The 26,259-nt window shown below is 39.6% G+C and overlaps 2 protein-coding genes across 2 annotated transcripts; both read left to right on the forward strand.

Annotated features, from left to right (window-relative positions):
* The first annotated feature begins 1,507 nt into the window (after positions 1 to 1,507).
* On the forward strand, positions 1,508 to 8,792 carry ubap1 (ubiquitin associated protein 1). The gene is made up of 7 exons (XM_031747745.2): positions 1,508 to 1,687; positions 3,453 to 3,499; positions 3,616 to 3,740; positions 3,929 to 4,771; positions 5,325 to 5,483; positions 5,996 to 6,097; positions 6,258 to 8,792. The coding sequence occupies exons 2-7, from the start codon at positions 3,460 to 3,462 to the stop codon at positions 6,396 to 6,398; spliced, it is 1,410 nt and encodes a 469-aa protein (XP_031603605.1). The 5' UTR covers positions 1,508 to 1,687; positions 3,453 to 3,459; the 3' UTR covers positions 6,399 to 8,792.
* An 856-nt stretch (positions 8,793 to 9,648) lies between these two features.
* Positions 9,649 to 22,217, forward strand: dcaf12 (DDB1 and CUL4 associated factor 12). The gene is made up of 9 exons (XM_031747764.2): positions 9,649 to 10,047; positions 12,931 to 13,221; positions 13,475 to 13,753; positions 17,138 to 17,198; positions 17,485 to 17,678; positions 18,197 to 18,262; positions 18,431 to 18,593; positions 19,977 to 20,155; positions 20,273 to 22,217. Exons 1-9 carry the CDS (start codon positions 9,988 to 9,990, stop codon positions 20,429 to 20,431), a joined length of 1,452 nt encoding a protein of 483 aa, XP_031603624.1. The 5' UTR covers positions 9,649 to 9,987; the 3' UTR covers positions 20,432 to 22,217.
* The last annotated feature ends 4,042 nt before the right edge of the window (positions 22,218 to 26,259 follow it).

Genomic DNA, 26,259 nt, shown 5'->3' on the forward strand with positions numbered 1-26,259 from the left:
GTTACATTATTTATCTAAGTTCCCTCCCTCTCGCTCTCTTTCTTAATACTAAATATCTGCAGCGTGAAATCCTCACACATACATATAATATTACATTAATATTAGATCTGAGACATTATCGACATTATTGTAATTTTCATTAAACCTACGTCTACTTCCGGTCCTTAACTATATCCCCATATATTATCACTTATAAGGATGTCATATAAAGTATTTGGTTAGTTGGGGTGTATATATTCACGAGATCACAATTATTGTTTTTTTTTTCCAATCAATTTCCTTCACTGGCAATTCTCAGAGCATCTACAACACAGATGTCACTTACTGTACATTGTGGGGCATATCACTACTACTTTGATCTTAAGTGGGAAGAAAAGAAGTGCAGTTTGAACAGTATATCTCAATTTTCTACATGATAAAAATAAGTGCTTCTGTAGCAAACAAATCCTGTCAGCACGACACTTTGGACTTAAATTGTAAGACATAAATGTGTAAAATTAAAGAATAAGTTCTGGTAGCTCATTGTTCAGACTGTGTTTTAATTCTAAAACTGAAAGTTTTGCTAATTCTCAGAGAATGCCCTATTTCTTTTCTCCTTTTTTCTTTTTATAATGGACCCATTGTAAATAGTAATAATAATAACAAAAGTAAAAATTACATTATTAAAAAAAGGACATTTCTATATTAGATGATATTGAAAAAACATCTAATATCCTTTAATTGTTTATCTATTACTTGATTTTCATTGGCATAGTAGGAATGACCATGGTGGAGGTTTTCATCGGTAGGAAAAGTAATAAAAACTCTGAAAATACAGTTAATAGTCCAAAATGGATGATCCCCTTCACAAAGCTGACCAGTGGGCCGGACTGGAGTCTTTCCCGCCCCCCAGGCCTAATGTTTGACAGCCCTGATCTAGAAGATCACTGATCTTATGAAAAGTGTGCTTTTCATTTCATTTAGTGTTACTCTGTCTTTACTGGCAAACTTAAATAATAAAAATGCTTAAATAATAGAACCAGATTTACTGATAAAAACAACAACAACAAAAAATCTTAGTTTTTGTAGAGTTGACTTTATCATTAGTGGTGAGACAATGTAGGGGGGCCATGCCAAAAAGTGATCATTGACTAAAAAAGTGATTGTCAATGCACAAAAAATATACAGAATATACAAAAGTCACTGATAACAGCTTCCGTCCTGTGATAGGAGTTAAAAATGACTCGATGTCAATAAATGAGAGATATGTTTGACAGAATATAGACCAGGAAGTTGTTTACAGCAGTATAAGTATCGAAAACCACTTAACAACATTGCAGGCGGAATTCACATGAGTTGATATTTAATCTTTCCATAGCCATACGTCAAATAAGCATTGCGATAATATAGCAACCACTCATCATTATTATTCTATAACCTGGCTGTGACTGTTTATACGAAATATTCGTTTTTTGTAGTTTAAATCAACACATTGTGTGTTCGCGTGCCTGCCGTTGTGCCTTGCATACGAGTGACGTCAGACAGGAACCAGTGGAGGGGAGGTTGACAAATCAAGATGGCGACCTACGCTGAAGCAGGAAAGAGGTTTCAGTATAAATAAAACCGAATCGGAGATTAGCTTAAATTGGAGTGGCAGCGCTATAAGGCGTCTTTTGGATTTCGAAGGAACAAGACGGAGCAGATACTGGTGAGAGCGGCATGTTCTTTTCTGTGAGCTCGGTTTAATGTCAGGGGCGGTGGCAGCACAGGCAGCAGCCTGTCCTGTCCGGCCACATAACAAACAGGCCACTGGCGAAGCTAAGCTTATTAGCATGAATAGTGGTTTACATATTCGCCTAACGTCCGATGGTTATATGGTTCGAGTCGAGATGGAGACACGCATCCCTTTTGGGATGCGTCACAAAGGGCATCTAGTGTCTGCCAAATCAAAATATGCGGATCTTCCGTCGTGGCGACCCCGTGTAAATAAGGGAGCCGCCGAAAGAAGGTTTAATGACATTCCACCAAGATAGTTAGCCACTATCTAGTGGTGACTGTCAGCGAGTTAAATAATTTGGCTTTCAGAGTCCTAAAATGTCAAGTAAACTACTGCTATACCCGACGCTGGCTTGTTTAACTATCACCGTCACTGTGAAACTGTTAGTGCGCTGAGCTGGAAGTACCCTAAGAGTGTAGACTGGCTTAGCTTGAAGCTAAGGCTATCATAACTTTAGTGCCACTAGCTTACGAATATATCGTACTTGGGGGAATATTTTATGACACATACGTGTAAGATGGGACTATTGCAATAGTCTGGTTTAACTCATCGCTGTCTGAAAATGTGTTTTCGACGATTATCGCGGTGCTTTCGTTCTCGTTTTAACTTCGCAGTTAAGTTACTCAAACTTATTTACCTTCATGAGTCAGCCACCGCTGTCTGCGATATTATAAAATGACTATAATCGTGTGATTTATAATATCTAATATGTTTTTTTTTTTTTTTTTTTTTTTTAACTCTAATCGTGGGTGGAAGCAGAAACATTATGCCAGAGCCAAAAGGAAATAGTTATAAGATCATTTGTTAAAGTAGATAGAGGACCAATTGACTCGGTGTTTTATTATATAACGTTATCACCAACTACTACACCCTACCAATTATTGGGGCGCTACTAAGCTAACGTCTTCGTACTTAAGACATCTGATAAAATAGATGCACCCCAATCACGAGATGTCTTGTGATCATGATTGATTTGTCTCAGTTGTTTGGAACTGACACAGAACTAAAACATGTAAACATCTGTAGAGTTGGGTGTATCTTTTCATTTATTCAGGAAGTGCCAGGTAAATGATCCCAGTGTGTCAGTAAACCAGGTGATACAGTGTTTATGTCCACTTTAGCCTGAGGAAATCTGAAATGCTCTTTCTTTTAAAAACACAGAGCACTTCAAAGTTGATTAAATCGGTTTCAAAATATTTTCTGTTGCAAGCTGGTCTGCACACCAGCACACAGATCAAAGTTCTCTGTTTCACAGATTTGAAAACAGTAAGGTCTGTGTTCATAATGTCAGGCATTGTTGCACAGCATTACCAAATAACAGGATTATATAACTTGAAGCTGGGCAACATAATGCACAAAGGCAAATGGAGCTATTTCCAATTTAAAAGGATTTGCACTGCAATATGATGGCATGTTATTTCTCTTGCGCTTTAATTAGACATGTCAAATAGGCATTTCTCAGAACAACATACTTTAGTGCAAATATCCCATATTAGACAAAATGTTACACCTGTTGGCAAACTGGTGGAAGAAAGGCTGTGGAAGTCTACTTTGTGCTGGTTTCATAGTGGCGCAACATTTTAAAATATGCTAGCCTATAGCTTATAACCCTTTGCTCTCTTTTATCACTAAAAAATAAAAAAAAATCATGGTACTCTCACTGATCACTAACCAGCGTGCTTATTTCTGTTTTCAGACTCTAAATGGCTGCGAGGAAGTCTGGCTCAGATGCATACAACAATGGCAAGGACTTATTTTCAGTACTTTGTTGTTTTACTGTTAGCTCTGTTGGTGCCTTTATCTGCAGTGTGCTTCCTCTAAAGTATACTTACTTTCTCCTTGTTTTTTAATGTGCACAGGACCCATCAGCTATCTTGATGATGTTCCCTTCAAGATAAATGATAAATTCCGTTGTCCAGCCAAAGTGGGTCTGCCTGTTGGTTTCTCTCTGCCAGACTTTGGCTCTGTATTGGCGGACACAAAGGTGGGTTTTTTCCCACAGATGTTAGCTGTGGCATAAATGCAGCTCTGCACATCATTTGTGGTAGTTGAAGATGAGATAAGAGGAAATCATTTGTGTTACTGTTATTCTCAATTTAATACAGTAAATATTTTCTCTTTTACTTTGTGTCCTGTTCACCCCTTAACACCTATCATTCTTCTTTTCCACAGTATGACTTTTCTCTCGAGAAACGTAGTGTGCGCTGGGGGGCAGAACAGGCTGAGGCCATAGCGGCAGAAGCCAGAGCAGAAGAGGCTGCGGCCAAGCAGGAGGCAGAGAGCAGAAAGCGTTTGGCCAAGGCCCAGGAGGTTGATGGTGGTGGAGGGAAGAAACCCCAGTCTCCTGCAGAGGACCAGGACCTTCCACCACCAGCACTGAACCCTGTTCTTGCAGGGCTGAGCCATAATGCCATCCTCACTCCACTGCCTGCTCCAAGCTTTGACCACCGGAACACCCAACCCAGCACTCCTCAGCTACACAGCCTCAATTTAGCTGATTTTGAGCGGGAAGAAGATCCCTTTGACAAGCTGGAACTCAAAACTTTAGACGATAAGGAGGAACTGAGAAACATCCTCCAGAGTCAGCCTCAACCTCAAGCTCAACCTCAGCCTCAGCATCCTCCTTCTGTTTCCCCACCAGAGATTTCTCAGCTAGGGCCAACATCACGTGGAAACAGCCCATCCCCACCCAGCATCAACACCAGCCTCTCATCCAAACCAGGCTTTGCCCACAAACCCAACGGGTTGGTTGCCTTCCTAGACATGGACAGAGTTGGGCATCCTGGAAGAGCAGCATTTGACACAGACGATCGCCCTTGTAACATTCGCTCTCTGACTTTCCCCAAGCTCTCTGATTCTGGTGACCCAGAACCACTGAGGTACACTCCTCTCCCCACCACCGTTCCTGCTCCCCGACAGAACTTGCCCAATGGCAGCCCACCAACCATGCCCAAGGCCGAGGTTATTGTTGCTCCTGAGCTAGCCAGCCACACCAAGAGTGGTACACCAAAGCCTGTGAGTATAATTCAGTGTATACATTGAACACTTCAGCTGCAACTTCCACTATAATAATGAAACTTGGTTAACCAGGCAAGAGCGTACACAAGTGTTGTGAGCACGCTGCAGAGATCTACTCTGCAACAGTGAAACTATGCAAGTCTCCTATTTACTTTTATGCAAGGTGAAGTCTATTTTTTCCTTCTTCTTTTTAAAAAAAAATAATAATATGGCTCTACTGGAAATTCTTTTCGCTTTAGGTGCCTTAGGGATTTTATCCATTACATATTAAATAGTCTATCATGCACTTTAGATGTTAACTTATCATATTACAGAATTTCAATGCTTCTGTGCCATATTAAAGAAAACTGCAGAATTAAAAATTAAAAAAATGCCCAAACTTTGTTTTGTCTCTGGTCCCAAAACCATACACTGCGTGCAGGCTGACTGTGGAAGTAGGAAACATACATCCCCCTTCATGAAGACTCGACATGTTTGATACATAAAAATATTAAAAGTGCATATCAAAGGATGGTTAAAAACATCATGTTTTTGCCCCCACCGCCATTAGGCCATTCCAGGGTCAGGATCTGCTGGTCTACCGTGTGGTGGAGCCCTCCTCAGCATGACTCCCAACGAGCGTCAGTGTGTAGAGACGCTTGTGGGCATGGGCTACTCTTATGAAGGTGTCCTGCGGGCCATGCAAAGACAAGGGCAGAACATGGAGCAGGTGTGACTCCCTCCTACTCCAGTGTGCACAAATTTGGATTCATAACCTATTTGCTGCCTGATGCTTAGTGCTTTGTTTTGTCTATATGTTTCTGTCACTGTGCACAGTGAAGCATTAAAATGAATGTTTTGCACTGCACTCACTCTTTTGTGAAAAGTTAAGGCAATAGATCAGGTTGTGTACAGCTAGTATGAAATACTTAATGATACCATGTTTGTCCATGGTTACATGATTATGAAAATTATGAGTAGATGTGGTATAACTGGTATAAGTGATCTACTGCATTGACCTGGTGAAGTTTGTGAGTAATGAGGTAGAATTGTGACTCAGTAATGTGAGATGACAGGCTCACAGAGCAAGAATTACAGAGTAAGAACTTTAATATGACGTTATTTCGGTTCACTGTAAAACCTTACAAAACATTGCTATTAAAATTGTCTTTTACGTGCGTATTTGAATTAGTTTTTGTTTTACTTCACACATAATAAACATTTACTTATTGTCTGTCCAAGGTGCTGGACTATCTGTTTGTCCACGGTCGTCTGTGTGAACGTGGCTTTGATGAAAGTGCAGTGGAGGAATGTTTAGAGATGTACCAGTGCTCAGAAGAAAAGGTTTGTACGACCAACTATACATCTCAAAAAGATGAGGAAAAACTGTTAGTGGATCGTTTTTAAATGTCTCAAATTCTAGCCTGAGAGGCTAAAAAGGTTGTAGAATACAATAAGAACAACAACAACAATGTAATTTCAACAGATTTGTCATTCTTCCTAGGCATTGCAGTTTCTTGAGCTGATGTCAAGATTTGGTGAAATGGGATTTGAGCGGGATACCATCAAAGAGGTGCTGCTAGTCCACAACAACGATCAGGACAAGGCTTTGGAGGACCTGATGGCTCGTGCCACAGCTAGCTGAGCCTAGCCAGTTGGCTAACCAAAGCTCTACCCAGGGCATGCCTCCCGCTACCACCCAACAGCCCCTTTCCTTCTGCCCGCCCTATCATACCATGCCCTGTCCTTGCCTTGGCTGTGGAAGGGACTGCTGGGAGACTGTTGTATTTCTCTCTGTGCTAAACCGCATTGTGTGTCAGCACTTCTTAATGACTGTGCCTAGAGTGGAGGAGGTTAAACTGTAACCATGCTTCTTGAGGGTGTTCCAGGATTTGGTACTGCTAGGATATTCATGAATAGGAGGAATGACTGAGCTGTGGCATGTTGATGCCATTCTGATTTGCTTCCACTTGGAAGTGTTTATCTGACTGCAGGCAAAAAACAAAAAAACAAAACTAAACGCAAAGCCGAATGAGGAGGAGCTGGTGACAGACTCTGGGTGCATCCACGAATGACCAGTGTGAACTTTAGAATCTTAAAAAAAAAAATAAGCTGCCATCTTCCACTGCTCACAGCAGACCTAGTACACAGTGGAGGGGATAGGTGGGCTTGTGGACGCTTTCTTCAAACAGAACAGTTTTACATTAACAAATAAAAACAAAAGAGAGGGGGGAAAAAGCACAGACAGAGAACTGACTCACAAGGAGTGACCTCTGTGCTGGTGTGCCCGCACCTGTTTCTGTTCTACTTTATGCTTTCACTCATTCTTGTTGGTTTTTACAGTTCATTTTGGGCACTTTTCATGTTGGTTTCAAATCCAGTTTCTTTGCTTTCTGTTTTAGGAATTGCATTAATAGATCATTTGTCATCATAAGTATGAACACAAGAGTACTACTGCCCCATTGTGCTCTTTGACCTGCACTGGAAAGCCTGCTTAAAGGAGTAGGAGAGGTGTAAGAAATTGAGAAATATCCCATGATGTATTGGCACTGATGTGTCATATACCGCACGGGCACACACCTTTCATAATTATCAACTTATTTAAAATAGAACACTGACACTTTGATTTAAAAATAAAGAGGTTGATATAATAATGTAAGATATGTTAACTTGCAAAGTGATGGTTTTAACTTTCACTGGAAAACAGTGGGGGGGGTGTTAAAGAAAGACAGAGAAATGTGAGGGTTGCTTTTGCAGCCACGTCACAGTGCAATAGAGTCATTTCATATTGTTTGACTTTTGACTTGGCACTTTGAGCCTCAAGTGATTTTTGGGAGAGGAGAAATGGTCTGCTGGCCTTGCTGGAAATTTTACCGGAAAAGCTTCGACTTTAGTGATTTCTGTCATTCACACACTGTTTTACTTTTTTACTTTGTTTCTTGGTTCACTGTTTTTTCCCTACGAGTAAGATATGTGTTCATCCAGATTTTAGTTTGGTCGACATCTCCATAGTCTTAAATGGAACATTTAAATGAAAAAGTTGAAAACATTTTCCACGATGTCAATTGGGTTGAAATTGTTTAAAAGAATTCCTGTTTTATTTTTATATACGTGGTAATGGACCTGCTGAGTTCGGTATTAAAAAAGTGTGTCTGGTTTGATGGGGATTGTGAAAGGCATGGTAACGATTAAGGGCTTAATGTAAGCAAAGGGTGACTCAGAGAACTGACACTTTGCTCGGACTAGCTCAAATGAGAGGAGACCACTTCTAACTATCAGTCTGTTCTAATGTTTTTTTGGTTTATTTTGCCAATAGAGAAATTATTTTACCCATTTGATAGAAGATATTAGTGACAAATGTCTGAAAAATACACGGTACCATTCAAACCACAAAGATGATCACATGTTTGCAGTAAATTCCCAAAGTGTTGCCTCTATTGACACACATTACAAATTTACCCTACAGGGTTTATTTTGGAGAGGTGGGGTGGTTAAAACTTTGCATTATTGGTTTCAGCAAGGTGTCACGTCATCATCCAGCCTTTTGAAACTGAAATGTCAACAAGTAAGTTTCAGTTTTTTATTTTTAACTTTTAATTGCCTTCCTTTCTATTTACCAAGCTAAAGAAAACATACAAACACACAAGTGGTATTATAGTGTCCGTACTTGACTTTCGCGTGGCTTTGTTAATTATAGGTAAAGCTGGTGTCCACTTGCCTCTTCTCTGACAGCCCCACACCCTGGAGAGATTATAGAGAAAAATCTAATCTGAACTTCCGATTGACCTTTGCTTTCATTCTAACATCGGAGTTGTGCAAGGATGAAGCGCAACTGGTTTCTCATTTAGGCGATCATATTTAAGCATTTATATATTTAAATCTCCATCAATGATCAGTCTCCATCTAATGAACATTGAAATATTTTAATATTATAATAAATGGTGGGTAAGTGTCTTTCCCAAAGTCCTACAATGTGATTCAGAAAATGTTCAGTTTCCTCATTATCATTTGGAAATGATTAAATGTGCACATCCTTTGAGTGGTGAGATGGCTTTTTTTCTTTTTCTCAGGTTAGGAAACATTTATGTCTATATTTATATTCTCTCTATTTAGATGAAGAGACAGAGTAAATACAGAGAATTGGTATTGTCACTAACAACTGGAAACATCCAACTCTGAAGCCTAGTCAGCAGAGTATACAACAGCAGAGAGGTCAAACGTATCCTGCCTGCATTTAACAAGGTATAAAAACTGACAAGACTAGAGTCCTGTTCAGTGAGTTAAAGTGCTTATCAGCTTTGTGATTCCATACTTGGGTGCTCATGCCAACAATAAGTCAACGTCGGAAAAATCCAGTAAGCCGCCTGTAATGGTGAATTGTCTGCTTCTATACAGTGCCTTTTAACGTTGTACAGCTCCTTTTAGGGCTCTACAAAGGGCTTTACATTCACACACTCACACACATATAGGGTGTTTGCCCACCAACAGGAGCAACTCGGGGGTTGATTTCTTTCCCAGGGATGTGTTGGCATTTGAAGGGTAGATAGCCAAATCCAACTGGAGAACAATCCACCCTACAACACTGTCTCTGTCATAAGAATGTGTAAAATGTTTAGAAATACCATTTGTGAGCAAACAGAATATGTCTCAACAAACTATTGATAGCTATTTCAACCAAATTAAATAGTTATAGATATCAGCTCTATATTATTGAACATAATTTAGATTATAAATTTAAATCAATGTGAAAATACCCATATTAAGAAGAACTTAACGAAAATACAGCAGTAATCTAGTGTGTCAAACGACAGCTCTGACGTCACACGATCGGGTCAATGGTCCCGCGCAGTTTAACGTGAACGAGCACGTTTGACGTTCACGTACGACCTTGTTTTTGTTGATGTTTAATTTCAGTGCGGCTGCGCGCTGCCTTCGCTGTTGCCGCTGACGCGACCTGACAAGGAAAAAGAGCAAGCTACTAGCTCGGCAGTGAATAGTTTACACGGCCTGAGTGTAGAGATTTTTGAGAGGCAAGCGAGTACGCTATCTGAGGACATTCGGGGATAATTTTGGTTTGCGATTTAACGAACCTCACCCGTATGTGATCGCCTTTCCTCGTCGCTGGACGCTGCCTTTGAGGGCCAAGGAACAAAATAGACATCGCCATTATATGATCCAGTGTCCAGCGTCACTTTTACCCTCCATGTGGGTGAGGGAACTGTGTGTGTCAGATTATGGCGAGGAAAACAGTTAGCAGGAAAAGGAAGGCAGGAGAGCCCAAGGACCAACAACAGGTAGGCGGAAACCGGTGCGGGTCCATATTAGCTAGCTAGCTAAACTGTTATGTTGGGATGCTAATTAGCAGCGAGTTAGCCAGATTTAGCTGATATAAGATGTTATGACAGATTTTTACTTGCATTATAACATTTAACAACTTCGCTATATGGGAAAAGCATGCAACAAGCAGCAACAATTCTGTATAGTTTAAAATATCATAAAATATATTTCTATTTGAAAGTACCCGCTTATATTAACATATCGTTAGCCAACGGCAGTCCGTTGTCAATCTGACAGCTAATGTTAGCCACGTTATTTGTGCTATTATTGTCTTTATCAGATTTGGCTGGATACTGCTGGCAGTCCTTTTCTCTAATAGGGCTGTCTCTCGTCACCTTCCGATCAACAATAAAAGCAGATTTGATCTTATAAATAGCTGAGTAGTGTTATCAGGCATAGATAGCTATACAGCTAACGTTAGCTTAAACGTTAACTGTTAAGCTGACTAGCCATTTCCCGTATGTACGGACTAACCGTAGATTGGTTGTGTCCACGCCCCGAATTGGACGTTTGTCGACAGATGAAATACCGTATCGAGTAAGCATGCCAAAATAGCCAGTACTGAGTCCAGCACATCAGAAAAAACAACCGTGTTTGACCTGAACCAGAAAGTGTGAGACTAGTCACAGTAATCACGACCTGCTTCTAGTGCACCTCTCAGGCCCATGGAGCCACCGTCATCGGTAGATTTGAATCAGATTGTCAGAATAGTTTTCCAGCATAGAACAAAACTGGCAAAATGTTCAAACAGTACAAGAAAGAACGACAAAAACAACATGGCACAACGGGTTCTTTTGACATACAAAGTCATAAATACTGAGTGTTTTTCTTCCATTGTTCAAGACCTGTGATCCGGCTTATAATTGGTTTGCTTAGTGTGAGAGAATTAATAATCAACATTTGTAATTGTATTGGATGGAAAATGAGATGATTTATTTATTTTTAAGTAGTATGATTTGCCACTAGTGTGTACTTAATAGCAGTGAGAATGATGTCCTGGGGACCATGCCTGTATATGTTTACATATTAGCGCATATTCAGGATCTGAAATGCCCCAAAGCTATCGCTCACAGTATGAGTCCGATTCTGTTTCTGTTTATTTAACATTTTAAGCGCTGAGGCTGTAAACTGTAAAATGTGGATAGTAGAGCAGGGCGATATGACCAAAAATATTTATCACAATATACATTTGAAAATTTGCGATAAGATATAACTGACGATATAATTGACACTAGACAAAATACTTTACAACTCCACAACTTTATTAGTGCAAAAAACCCCATCAATGTATTTTCACTTAAACAAGCAGCTGTTTTTTATGTGCATTAAAGTTATATAAAAATGTAACAGTGCAAATTCCTTGCTGACAGTTTAACCAAAAGGCATTTCCAGTGGAAATTGGTATAATATCCACAAAACTTATAAACTTAAAACACAAAAAGATATTATAGCACACACATAAAGGCTCCTGCCTACTATACGGTAATATTATGTTGAAGTCGTACTAAAACAGTATGTATCACTCCACATAAAAGGCTCCTGCCTACTATAGCCGTAATGCTCCGACAATCCATCAAGCAGTGTGGGTTCGTAGCTTAGCAAAGTCGTACTAAAACATTTGACAGATTTTTTCGGCCTTGTACCACATAAAATTGAATTTTGAGGTCAGTAAACACAACCAGAATTCATACATAAGACAGAATCACACATGGGATTAGTCATAAAAGATTTAAAAGAGAAAATAAAACAGGGCACTGTTGATTTTCAGTCCACAAAACCAAAGAGATTGATTTTAAATGTGCTGTATTTTTTTCCAAACATGACCTCACGGTAATAACAGATCGGCAGGTGCCGCATAGCATGCTCTACCTAAATTTAAAAATAGTGCTTTGTTGTGTGTCTGACTTGGAGGATTTTGTCAAAAGCCTAGCTGCAGCGTTTTGCACAACCTGCAGGCGATCCAGAGCTAAACCAGTTCCACACCACTGAAGTTGCAGAATTTTTACAAACCAGTTCTGGTTCATCCGTTTCATTTAACGATGACACCGCTGATAGAGGATTTAACATAGAGTGAGAGAGGACCAAGGGCTTTCTTCTCATTCTGCGTCGCTGCCATGTGAGTTAATTGTAAACATAGGCACTGCGCTGAAGCTTAGACAAATCCTCAGGCATAAAAGCAACTGAATATTTACCATAACAATGATATTCTATCGCGATATTTCATTTTCCTATCGTTGCCCAAAATCACACCGGTATTACCTGAATGGTATGATATGGCCCAGCCCTAGTGGATAGAGCTTTAATCATATGGCCAGAGTTTAGTATTCATTGGCCAGGAAAGCCACTAATTGTTGCAAAAGTTAAATGAATGTATTGATGGACAAACATCGCACAAGCATGACTTGATCAAAACTCTTTTGGAAAAGTGTTTATCATCAGTGATATTACAGTTTGTCATTAGACCCCGGAAAAACTTATCATAAATGCTATGTTTGACTTTGCAAGCAATTAACGGTAATTTAGAAACAGCCAGCTCGACTACTCGAGATGTTCAAATGTAAATGCTCTGATAATTCTCTCAAGTCTCTGTGTACAAGCTGTGTCCACAGTCATGTGGGAGATAGATGGGTATGGCTCAGCATGAATAAGCTGAGACATTGAAACAGGCACAAAGAAGTCTGAAATTCACATAAATTCAAACCTCATTTGTTTTGTGTTGGTAATAGTAATCGCTTCGTTTTTATAAATCAATCTCCAAAATTGCACATTCAACATAATAACTAAGACATTTTGTTTTTCTGCAAATAATCCTAAGATTTTATTTCCCTCTCTTTTCACAGCTGGGTTGGTGTCAGGCGCCACACAAGCGAAGCCGTGTTTCTTGTTCTTCACGTCATGCCCAGCAGTGGTGGTGCAGTCGGCGCTCTGTGGTATGTGCTCTGCGGGGGCGGGAGTTCAGACCTCAACAACAGCATGAGTTGCGGCTCCAGAGGAGCCTGCGTGGCTTTGCAGCCGGCAGGCTCCCCGGCATTCTTAAGGAGAGGGAGTTTTCTCTTGGGCGGCTCAACAAAGTGTTTGCCTCACAGTGGCTCAATCATCGGCAGGTGGTGTGTGGGACAAAATGCAACACGGTAAGATGCCCTTTTATTTGTGATCTGTATTAGCTAGTTAGGCTTTTCCATATGTTATAATAATGTTTGCCAGAAATTCTATTTAATCAGTAGGTTTACATGACCTAATTTAATTTCATTATAAAGAGATAAAGATCGATCTTAAATCAGCTCTAAATCAAGTAAACATTCTTGAGTGAGCTTAGTCAGAATTTTTTCAATTGTCCTCACACATTTTTGGCCAACTAGCTGTATTTTCTTCATATACTTTCAGCTTTTCGTAGTTGATGTACTGACAGGACAGATCACACGCATTCCCATGCTGAAAGACAGAGAGTGTCATGATGGAGGCTCTGGGGAGGTGGGTCCAGTGGTGCCTGGTCGCAATTATCACTTAACAGAAATCTCCCATACCCGGTTGGACCAGCAAGGCTGTGGGATCCACGCTATTGAACTCAACCCCTCGAGGACACTGCTTGCCACAGGAGGAGACAATCCTAACAGCCTGGCCATCTACCAACTCCCTACACTAGACCCTGTTTGTGTTGGCGATGTAAGTAGTTTGAACTGTTTGGTTGTTTCCTGACATTTGGTTATTGATAATAGTGATTAATCCACTTTTTCCTGCTTTAGAAATGATATCAAACTTTCCATGTACCAGACAACATTCATTAAACAGTTCTAGGGATTTTAGGCATTCAGAATTGCTGGGATGGTTTAATTCCCCTTATTCAGTAGTATAATGAGTAGTCATTGTAATGACAGTAATGCTGTTTTCCTTCTCCATGTCTGCTCCACTCTGCATGGTACCCTCTCCACACAAATGGAGTGAAGTCACTGTAAAATAAAAGGTTCATTAGAGGAAACAAGCATCACTGGATACACATAATTGCATTAAGCTTCCCCTTTTAAATCCAGTGTAGGGCTGGGCAATATATCGAGTTTTTTAAAAATATCGATGTATTTTTATACGACATATAAGATGTGACAATATTGTTTATATCGATATAGTATATGTTACGTTATAACTATACTTGCGGAGCCGTAAGTTTGCCTCTCTTTCATCCGCTTTTGTCTCTACGCAACGTTACTCTGCCTCGCCTCTCTCCTTCACTGAACACAACTCCCCCTCCTCCCCCATCGCTTCACCTGCAGGCAACGACAAGATGGACACAGCAAATCTCCGTTAACGAGTTACCGTGCATTGCCCCGTGCGTGGGACTGGACGGCGTCAACGTGTTAGCAAGCTAACCGCGCTAACGAGCTAACCACGCTAACGCCATGCAGCCCACAGGGGCTGCACAGCCTAAAATCCTTTCATTTTCTCAAAAGTTGACTGCGCGCCTTATGTATGAATTCTGGTTGTGCTTACTGACCACAAACCGATTTTATGTGGTACACAGCGCTCAGCAATCTGTCAATAAATGTTTTAGTACGACTTTGGTAAGCTACGGACCTGCACCGCTTGATGGATTGTCGGAGCATTACGGCTACCGAGGAGCCTCGCGGAGTGATACGTACTTACCGTATTGCGTGTGTGTGTATAAGGACCATAAATGGCACCTGTTAAGAGACATGGTTACGAAGCGGATTTCAAACTCAAGGCTGTCAGTCACGCAGTAGAACTTGGGAATAGAGCAGCTGTGAAATCTGTCTTTGTTATTATGCTCAGCGTCTTTTAGTTTACATTTTGACTGCACAATTGTGAGCTTTTTGTTATGCACAAAAACAACATTGTTTTATTTTATTTATGGAGCATTATTATTTAATAAATGCTCATAATTTATTTTTGAGTAATTTTTTCATGTACATCTGCATTGTATGTTAATAAAAGTGCCTGTGTGACATCTGGGACACAGCTTTGACTAAGAACTCTCTATTTGTTCTTACTTTATGGCTTTAAAAAAAATATCGAGATATATATCTTATATCGCCATCCAGCTAAAAAATATCGAGATATGAATTTTGGGTCATATCGCCCAGCCCTAATCCAGTGTTTTGTAATGCCACTCTGCTCATTCATACTCATTTCAAAGACTGCAGAGGTGTGATCACGTAGTGTCTTTTGAGATGCCAATAAATCAAGTAGGTCTGGGATTGTGTTGACAGATGGTTTTCTGTGTTGATTGGCAGGCATGTCATAGCAGTCATTAAGCTACAGATGTAGATTCTAAAGAAATGGTGAGAAAAATAGTTAGAACTTTAATGGACATTTTTGTTTTGGCCATTAAAACTATATAGAATTAGGTGTTACAATGTCTGAATGAATGAATATAGTCTAATGAAGTGACAGTCTGTCTGATCATCATATCTTTTTAAAACATGAAGCCAACATAACATGTTACAGCTTATGTAAGACTAAAACAATTTACTGATTAAATACTTTATATACAGGCAGTCGTATGTAGAGGAATGTATAGTGAGCTATTTAACAAAATGAAAAATATATCTTGTCACTACACTGATCATTGTCTCTTCATTGTTAATTGCAGCACAATTATGTCTGCTGCACAATTGCTATTGTCAGTTTGTCATGTTTCCTTTGGCACAGTGACCGATGGTATGCAATGCCAGGATACTGACAACTAGTAATGTGCTACTTTTTGTGAAGCACTGCTAGGTTGGGACCCGTTTTTGCCCTTCAGAACTGCTTTATTTCTTTGAGGCACAAGTTTAACTATGTGCTAGAAATATTCCTTACAGATCCTTGCTGTGCATATTGACATGATACGAATCTGCTGATCCACCACATCCCGAAGGTGCTCTATTGGATTGAGATCTGATGACTGTGGCTCCACAGTCACCAGATCTCAATCCGTTTTAGTACAGTGAACTCATTGTTATGTTTAAGAAACCAACGTGAGATGATTTAAGCTTTGGGGCATGGCACATTATTCTGCTGGAAGCAGCCATCAGCTGATGGGCACACTGTGGTCATAAAAGGTCAGCAACAGTACTCGGATAGGATGTTGCATTTAAACAATGCTTAATTGGTACTAAGAGGCCCAAAGAGTGACAAAAAAATATTCAACACCACAATAATATGATCACCAGCACCCGAAAGCATTCATACAAGGCAGGATGGATTCATGCTTGATCTTTACTAGAAAATTCTCATTTTTCCATCTGCATCTGAATGTTATAGCAGAAACCAAAGCGTATAAGACTAGGCAATGTTTTATTTGTTTTGTTTTTTTCTTCTTCAATTTTCTTTTTTCTAATCAGGTTGAAGCAGTGTGGCGATTTTCTTTTGTTATGAACAAGCTATTTTCACCCAGAGAAATGTTGCTCACTGGATATTTTCTCTATTTTAGATCATTCTCAGTAAACCCCAGAGCTGGTTTTGTGGGAAAATCCCAGTAGATCAGCAGTTTCTGAACTACTCAGCCTAGGCAGCTTGGCGCCAACAACCATGCCGTGTTCAAAGTCACTGAAATCACCTTTCATTTGATACTCTGTTTGATCTTTAGCAGATCGTCTTGACCATGTGTGCATGACCACATCCACATGGTTGCTGTCATGGGAGAGGTTGATTAGATATTTGTCTTAACAAGCAGTTAAACAGGTGTACTGGTGGCCAAGTGAGCATAATATACTCAAAATAATTTTAGAAGGCAATGTAAAAATGTTGCGCTCAATATACAGTTCACTATACACTATACACTGTTCACTATACACTGATTAGTAAGTAATTTTAAGTGTGTATTTGAATGCTAACAGCCTGTGCCTGAGTATTGTGACATGCTAACTGTAAGCTTTTCACTTCAAACCTTGCAGGTTCCCTAAGGTTCTCTTTTCTTCAGACACAGAAGAATGAAATGCTGAAATAATGTTTTGCTAATACTGCAGCAGTATTTATTTGGAAATCCAGCCTGAAACGTACAAGCTTGTATATCTTTGACATTGTAGCTGTTTGTTTTTTGTTGTTTTTTTCCAGGACGGTCACAATGACTGGATATTCTCAATAGCATGGATCAGTGACAACATGGCAGTTTCTGGTGAGTTAGCACGATTCACATGGGAGGGAACACGGCTATTAATCAGTTTACTCTGTGTGACGTGACAGGTAGGGGCATACTGGGATTGTGTGTGTGTGTGTGTGTGTGTGTGTGTGTGTGTGTGTGTGTGTGTGTGTGTGTGTGTGTGTGTGTGTGTGTGTGTGTGTGTGTGTGTGTGTGTGTGTGTGTGTGTGTGTGTGTGTGTGTGTGTGTGTGTGTGTGTGTGTAGTAGGTCAGTAGTCTAGGCAATAATAGGCATGAGCTCTGTTTGTGTTTTAATCTGTAGGGTCCAGAGATGGCTCCATGGGACTGTGGGAGGTTACAGAAGAAGTAATGAGCCAGGCTGAGAGAAGTCAATATGAGGCGTCAGTGCCCTCCTATGCCCACATCTCCCACCGTGCCCTCAAGGACATCCCCAAGGAATACACCAACCCATACAACTGTAAAGTCCGTGCTCTGGCCTTCAATAACAACCATAAAGTAAGACTCGCCTACACGACTAATGCTGTGTGCAACAAAGTCTCCTTTTGCTGGATTTGCTCTTTAGAACGACAAAAGATTGGATGCACCAAACTTTTATATATTGTTTATAATGGCTATAATTTTAGCTAACCTAACAATTATCTTTCCTTAAAAGTTAAAAATATTTCATGAAACGCCTTTGCTCTAAATTTTTAAATGTAGTATAGATTTATCTTGTTCTCTCAGCCTCACATCACCAAACAATTTCTTTTCTTTGTGGACTTTAAGGTTATTTAGGTTAATAAATAAACTTGAATCTGAGGTTGAGTTTGTCAAATTGCATCTCAAAACAGTATCTAATGGCATCTAAAACGGTAAACCAATTTACCCATCGCTAAGTCAGGGTAGTCATTTATGAAAGGAAGACTGACAGCTCTTAGAATTCTGAAGCCTTCAGGAGAGTGTCAGTTTTTCTAGACCTAAGCCAATTATGACCTGCCTTTTCCTTTTGGATTTCCTCTTTTTCTTTTTTCCAGGAACTGGGTGCCGTTTCCTTGGATGGCTATTTCCACCTCTGGAAAGCTGAGCATAACTTGTGCAAGGTACAATACATAGATTGACAAATCATAGTTTTATGTATTGGTAATTTTTTTCCAACAGAGTGCTAGTTATTTTTAATATGCGATCAAAATGATAAATAGTTCTCTAAAAATGCTAGGATTTTGTAATTCAGTTTCTTCAGTGTTAACAGTCTGTGTTGGTTTCTCTAGATATTGTCCACCAAGCTGCCTCATTGCAAAGAAAATGTGTGCCTGGCATATGGACAGGACTGGTCAGTGTATGCTGTAGGCTCTCAGGCCCATGTTTCTTTTCTGGATCCACGGCAACCTACACACAGCATCAAGTCAGTTAGTTCAAGAGAGAGAGGAAGTGGTAAGTCACCTGTTGGCTTTTGAAGTGAGCCAGTAATACAATCAAAGATTAGTTGAGCTATCTAAAATGCTGACTAAGGTTATTTATATGTTGCATGTTGTTGTACAACTAAGTGTGCTTTCAGTCAGGTTAGAAAATGTCATCCTGGCACTGTGAATAGTAAAGTTGTGATTTAACATATTTTCCATATTGGCGGCAATAAATTTACAGTGGCGTGAACTTGATTTAGCATTTTATCAGCCTGACTGTTTACTCAAAATACTTGACAAACTATTTTTCACACATAAATATTTCTACAACACTTCATTCTGTGCACTTATGCTACAGTAACAGTAGGAAAAAAAGAGGTTGGAGACCCCAGCATGACCAAAATCACTATGACCATGTGGAACAAACTCAGCCACAACGGCATAAAGTCTGTGGCTGTCTTGAAAGTGACTGTGGTGCATCAGCACGGAAATAAAATGGAACTAAGTGGAAGTCTGTGATGATCAGGTTGTGATTCGATAGGCAGAAATCGTCCATCAGCATCTGTTGCTGTATGCATACACAGAAATTCACTCTAACTGCTAGCACTCAGAGGGGAGCCAGAACTTCAGATTTGAAACCGAAATTGATAAATTCCTCCACAAGTAATGACATGCTTACTGTAAGAATGGGCTTTAATCACAAAATGACAGTGCTCAGCAGCCTTGCCTTTATATATAAATGTATCCCGAATACCACCAGTTAGCAACCAGTTGAGGTGAGTCCCCTTTTACAAAGAGACATGTCACAGATGAGTTGCGTTCAGTGATGCAGACTGACTGACTCAGACTGATTGCAGTATGTTGGCAACCTGTCTGTGTTTATAAAATAGATGGCAGGTATTTGCAAACCTTGCAATTGAAAGAGGTGGCCAAAAGGGCAGAGGGCATTCCACACTCAGTCTCCGGGAAACTTGTTGGTCAATGCAACTAACACTAGTCTTCGACAGCTGGGGGGGAAAAAAAATCAAACTTGTTTACTTTGCATTTTCACTTGCAGCCAATGTAGAATCACAAGTTAACATAGCATGCACGTCTTTGGACTGTGTGTGTGTGAGATTGACCTGGTACCACTACTACTGGGATGTCTTACTGGTTTAAGTTAGTTTATATAAGTCACCTTCATACTTGCTGAGTATGAAGTTTAGATGATGATTGCCTGCCAGTGTGTCAAACATATCCATAACAACTGCAGTGTCTGTATTTTTCATCATGATATAAAACTTGTCAAGTACTCTGGTTAGAAATGAATGCAGAGTTCCAGAGGATTCAGACAGACAAGGTGGAAAGCTCAAACGGTGGGAGGGTAGATGTTGACTGTGTAGCTTTACATTGGCATGTCTTTCTGTCTGTGCAGGCATCCGTTCAGTGAGTTTCTATGAGCACATCGTAACTGTGGGTACTGGCCAAGGTTCTCTTCTCTTCTATGACATCCGGGCTCAGAGATTCCTGGAGAACCCTTTTAATCCAAACGGAGGGTATCGGAAGTGCCCTGGAGATGGCATCCTCAAGCTCACTACAGGAAAAGGCTGGCTGGTATGCAGTTTTTTGTTTTGTTTTTTTCAAATCAAGCAGTGAACTGTGGTCAGTCAAACTGTAGTTGGTGTACATGTGCAATGTCTTTGTCCACTTACCCTCTAGTATTCCTTTCAGAATCACGATGAGACGTGGAGGAGTTACTTCTCAGACATTCATTCCTTCCCCAATGCAGTGTACACCCACTGCTATGATGACTCTGGCACCAAGCTGTTTGTAGCAGGTGGACCGCTCTGTTCCGGCCTGCACGGCAACTACGCAGGATTGTGGAGCTAGCCTCTTCTTCTCCCCCATCACTTTGTCACTACATCTTCGTCCAGATCTTTACTCATCCAGTCCCTCCATCCCTCTTCAACTTCCAACCTTCTCTGTTTTCGGTGTACCTTTTGTCACTCTGTTTTGCTCACACTTGGACTCAGGAGCATGATATTTTCTTCATTGTATCACGGCTTTCAGTATTATTGTTGTGTATATTTGTCCACCATTCCACCGTTCTTTCTCCTTAAACGATTCCTTTGCACTTCAGCTACTTTTTTTTTTGTTATTTGTTATTCTTTTGGGGTTTTTTTAATATAAATATATATATAAAAATGTACAGACTATTACTAATTTTCAATTGCTGCAAGGTCTGCCACTGAGGACGTCAGAAGAGTTCTGGAAAACATTAAGAATAAAGTTCTCATCCTCTAAAAGATTTACATTCAACCTGCAGGGATTAGGCTGTGGTCTTTTGCTGGTTTGTTTTTGTACATACAGATGGCATTTACCACTTTCTCTGTGAAAAATGACCATGTCTTTAAACAGACCGCAATAAGAGAGAGGGTGAAGGGTTGGAGAGACTATTCATTTAAATGGACTGAACTAGAGAACTGTTTGATGTCGGAACAGCCCACAACAATCACAAAGAACTTCTCCAGTCAGAAGTATAAAAGAAGGATCCAATCAAAGTGGGATTGTGTGCTCATCTTATCCTCGCTGAGATGATGTAAAGGAGATATGTTGAAGCTTGCTGAATGCAGTGTTGTTCTGTTAGGGGAAAAAAAAAGGGCATATTTAATTTTTTGGACTGTGTGATTAGACCGGCACATCCCTGCTGATATTCTGGTTTGCTTTGTATTTATTTTTCCTCTTCTGTTTTTTTTTTTTTTTTTTTTGGTTCTGTTTTGTTTATATCTGCTTCTTTTAAAGGTGTGTTGATTCCCCCCCCCCTTTTCCACTCCCTTTGATCAAAATTGTACAAATCTTAATGTGTAATCACTCTTGTGTTACTAGAGAGTTTACTCTAAGATTATAGGTTTTGGTAGCGAGTTAAATATCATCCAGTATGATGATTAATAGACAGAGGAGCCTTTAATGAGTGAACTCAAACCTCATGTGATTCTAGGGCTCCTCCAAGAACTGGGAAGTAGCTCTGTAGTAGCTCAGTTTGGTCTTCTCAGCCGTCCAGCTATGAGGATGCAAGGAAAGCTAATGAGAATTTGGGCTGTACCCTGGAGTTAAATGCTGCAGGCACATACAGTTGTTGTCAGTTGTAAAACTTTTATTTCCTCTTATTATTTTTGTTTTGTACTGAGGAGCAGATGAATCTGCTCTTCTTTTTTTGTTTGGTAGAGGCAGGGTAGGCTTGAGTTGAGTTTTTGCCTTCAAGTCTTTCTGTGAAAGACTGCCACAGGCAATCATAGTTTTCCTGTTCTACATGGAACTTTTCTCTAGTTTTCATGATAATGATTGACAAAAAAAGAAAATCCTAATTACGACCAATTGAACAAATAACCAACACTTTTGAAGTGTATTTTATATATAAACGTGTATATGTATGTGTAAAATACATAAGGACAATTGCATACATTTTTATGTACATGTCTGAGAAAGTGTGTGGATTGACGTGTCTACTTGGTGCCCCCCCCCCCTTTTTTTTTTTTTTTTTTTTTTAAATATATACACACCTCATGAATGTTTTTACAAATGGCTGAATTTCAGGATATTGTAAGATATAAACATTTCGGGAAAACAAGCTATTAAATCTTTAAAATGAATAAATAATAAAAAAAAATAGGATGTATATTGATGTAATGTGCTTTTGTGTTTTGGGGGGTGGGTGTATTTGATATAAGTACCCAGAGGATTTCCTCTTGACATAAAGGGTGCAGAAAGGTCACTTACTGCAGCAAAACAAGTTAAAGATAAAAACAATCAGAACTCATCGTGAGATTTAGTGACAATATTTAGTAACTTGTTTGTGCCAGCACAAAACACAAAAAGGAGAACTTCTGATAGAAACTGAAATTTAAAACCTGAAATCTCAATGAACTCATGAGTTTTGGGGAGAAGAACCAACAGGACCAAGCAGTTATAGAGGATATGCAACACAAGCTCGAAGAGCAGAAATGAAGCAAAACAAGGAAATCCAGTGCAAGCTCCAAGAAAGAGAAAAAACTAAAAGAGTTGCAAGTAATGATTAATGAAGCACTGCACCTAAGTACAGACATGCTTGGAACAACAGGAAGAAATGCAAAGAGATGCAAAATATTCTCCAAGATTTTAAGAAGAAAAATACAGATTTGCAAGTATTTTACAAAGAAGTTGAGGACAAAAACATTGAAATCAAGGAACAGAAAGAACACCTGAAGGATCCAAGGACTGTATAACAAAGTACAAGACAGAAACACTGAAATGCAGGAGAAGTGAGGATGGGCAAAAACACTTAAAGATGCTCAGTGTACACTTGGAGAAATGGAGAGGAGGAAGCAGGAGTTACAAGCCATCTGTAAAAACGTACAACAGAGATATGAAGACATGCACAAAGCAACCAAAGTAAGAGCAACATAAAAAAAAATGAAAAAGCGTGAAGATAAAAAATGTTGAAGCACAGACAAAAGATCCACAAGAACTGTGCTTGAAAATGATAAAAAGCACTTTGCTGCTTCTTCAGTTCAGTCTGGACAAGAGTAGCCTCCTCTTCCTCCATTTACCCTTTCTCTTCTTCTCCTTCCTCCCATCCTCCTCCACTCCTCCTTTTTTAACCTTTTTCCCCTCTCCATCCTGTCTCCCTTTGTTTTCTTTTGTTTTCTTTGAAAAATGTAAGTTTTTCCTTCCCTCTCTTGCCTACTGCTTACTCATAGGGGATTGTTGTTTTTCCCCCCCTCTACTTCTTTTTATTCCTTTCTTCGCCCTCTTTTGCCCTTCTACCTTTCCCTTATACTTTTCTTTTGTTCTTTTAATTTCCTCTATAATCCCCAACATGTTTCTTCATCCTTGTGAACAAAGGGTGGGGAGATCACTAAACACAGTTAATCATATTTCTACATATCTCTGCCTCTCTGCATAATGTGTTAAGTGTATAAGAAAGTTCAGTCATGTGAAGTATTTGCTTAAAGCTATGTCAACCAGTCATGCTGATCATGTTGATAGCAATAAGCAAGAAAAGCAGAACAAGTTAAACTGAGCTTTACTGAACGTGACTCCCTCTGTTAAGATGATACAGACAGATAAGGGTGCTAGTGGTTTCATTCAAGAATAAATCACCTTTATTAGAAAATAAAAATTCAAGAAAAGACTCACTTTAATCATTTACCTTGATTTTTTTTATGAAATACATGCATTAGTGTTTACTCATCCTATTTCTGTGGCATGATAAATGGCAAAATGAAGAAAGTACAAGAACAGGAAAGTATATGCAGAAGAGCATCTCTGATTGAAATAATGTCACACCTAGAAAACGATGGGCGACAGCAGCAAAGAACCACACCAGGTGGCACTCTTGTCAGCTGTTAGAGACTTGTTTGCTTGTGATAGTGTTCAAGGACATTATCTAGGTTGCAGTTGGTGGTTAAATAAAAACATGTAGTAATGCAGGCAGAGATGATGAAGGATGATGCAAAATGGATGTTTTCCATTCCAGACGGGATTGTTGTGCAGATTTCACTATAATATTCAAGAGAAGCCTCAAGTATGGCTGTCTTGTTCTTATTCCTGTAACTTGACTCTTAACCCTGGAAGTATTGGCGAAGCTTTATAGAATCCTCATACATGAGCGCTGGCTTTTCAGTTTTTCCAACATTCAACAGTTTTCATTTTCACAGTTTTATACTCCAGCAGACTCCAGCCAAGCCAAAACAGTTATTTTTCACCACTGAAGAAGCAGCAGCAACTGCTCTATGGTCCAGGTAGGTATAGCAATGGTTTGCCATTGTTATCATGATTGTGCATCTGTGGCTAATTCCATCAAGACAGTAAAGCTAAATTAAAAACAAAGTTAAAAGGAGCCACTAATGGATGTTCATTTGTTGTTATGATTGTGAAATAAAGGCTCCTATATGTATTTGACATTTTTTCCAGTTATTCACTTTACATTAAGTTTTAGCATCTTTCTTACCTTTACTCCAGAGTCACTTAGCCAAGTCAGGAATTGTAGCTTTAAGGAAAACCATCACTAGAACCCTGCACAGGACTGGACTGCGCCGTTGCAGACCAAGAAAAACTCCACTTCTGCAGGTGAGACACCTTCAAACCAGACTCAAGTATGCTAAGGTCAATCTAGAGAAAGATTATGCATACTGGAGTGTGTCCTTTGGCCAAGGAAATGCTGCTGATGTTTAGAGAAAGAAGGGGACGCAAGCAACCCAAAGAACACCGTCCCCACAGTGAAACACAATGGTGGGAGTAATATGATGGGGAGATGCTTTAGTCAGTCTGGAACTAGGAATCTCGTCGAGATAGAAGGAATACGTGTGATGAACTTAAGACCAAGGTCCATGCCAGAAGACCGGCAAATCAGGAGGAACTTGAGAGAGTCACCAATGAAGAATGGACATGTTCATATGGGGGGGATTATTTACCCTCAGATCCTGAGCCCCCGTATGTTAACGAAAATACTGTTACTGTGCGTAAATACACAATGCTCTTGTTTTTCTACAGGCTATGTGAGGCTGATGGAACTTATAGTCAATTTTGCATATTTTAAGAGTGATATATTAATCCAACACACTAACACAGTCACACTTTGCTATATTTGCTTTATTTTGACGGATTCATGGTATTTATGGGTGTGACAGAGAGAAGTAAAAAAAAGCAAACAACAACAACAAAGTACATGTAAATCGCTCTTTGTGCGCACTCCTGAGACATGCATACACGTTTTCATTCTGAACTAAAGTAGGCGAGAACTAAAGTAAACAGGCTAAAGTAACCTACGGGTATTATTAATGAAGGGCAGAAAGGGAGACAGCTGTAAACACTCAGCGTGAGGACTGGGTGAAGTGTTACAGGACAGAGCAAAGGTTTAGCACTGCGCTCACAGCATATAACCTGTCACAATACGCACTCTGATAACATTTCTCCCTCTCATTAAAAAGAAATGAACTCTCAAGCTTTGACGAATATCACAAACAAAGTAACATCTGCTTCTTTCAGCGTTAAATTGAGTGTTAGGCAGTGTGCAGCAAACCAGTAAATAAGGGTTGTGTGATTCATTTAAATATTTTCTTCTCAAATTTCTGTGCCGTAAAAGGGAAACTCTTACAATTACATATACAATAAAGCCAACCACCAAAATACCTGCTGTGTCCGCGCCGGTAATAGTTATTTTTACAGTTCATGTGTATTTGTAAGATTTGCACTGTTTAAGATTTTCAGTCAGAAATCGCTCCATATTGAACATAAGTGAAGTCATACAGCTCAGTACAAAACACCCCAAATCACTTTCGTGTAGTTTGCTTTCTTCTTTTCTCTCATCTATAGCAGCAGTAAAATGTCTGTCAAAATGCTGTAATTAATGGAGCTAAAAAAGATCTACAGTATGTCTAGAATGATATCTGAATCTAACTTTATTAGATAGCATTGCAAAGAGGAACACTTTGCGTACATGACACAGTGCGTAAATGCGCATATGGATGAATTCTGCCTCCACATTAGCTGAAAAATGAGAGATGACGTTAACTCTGTGAAAAATGGCAAGTTGAAAATTTCCCAGATAATAAGTCAGGGAGAGAAATCAAAGTCAAAGAAACACAGTGAAGAGATGTAAGAAACGTGAAAGTACTTTCGCTCAGTTATAGCTTAATAATGTAAACTTGACACTGGCGAGATTAATGCCTTATAAACAA

The sequence above is a fragment of the Oreochromis aureus genome, linkage group 5 (assembly GCF_013358895.1).
Source record: "Oreochromis aureus strain Israel breed Guangdong linkage group 5, ZZ_aureus, whole genome shotgun sequence".
Taxonomy (NCBI): Eukaryota; Metazoa; Chordata; class Actinopteri; order Cichliformes; family Cichlidae; genus Oreochromis; species Oreochromis aureus.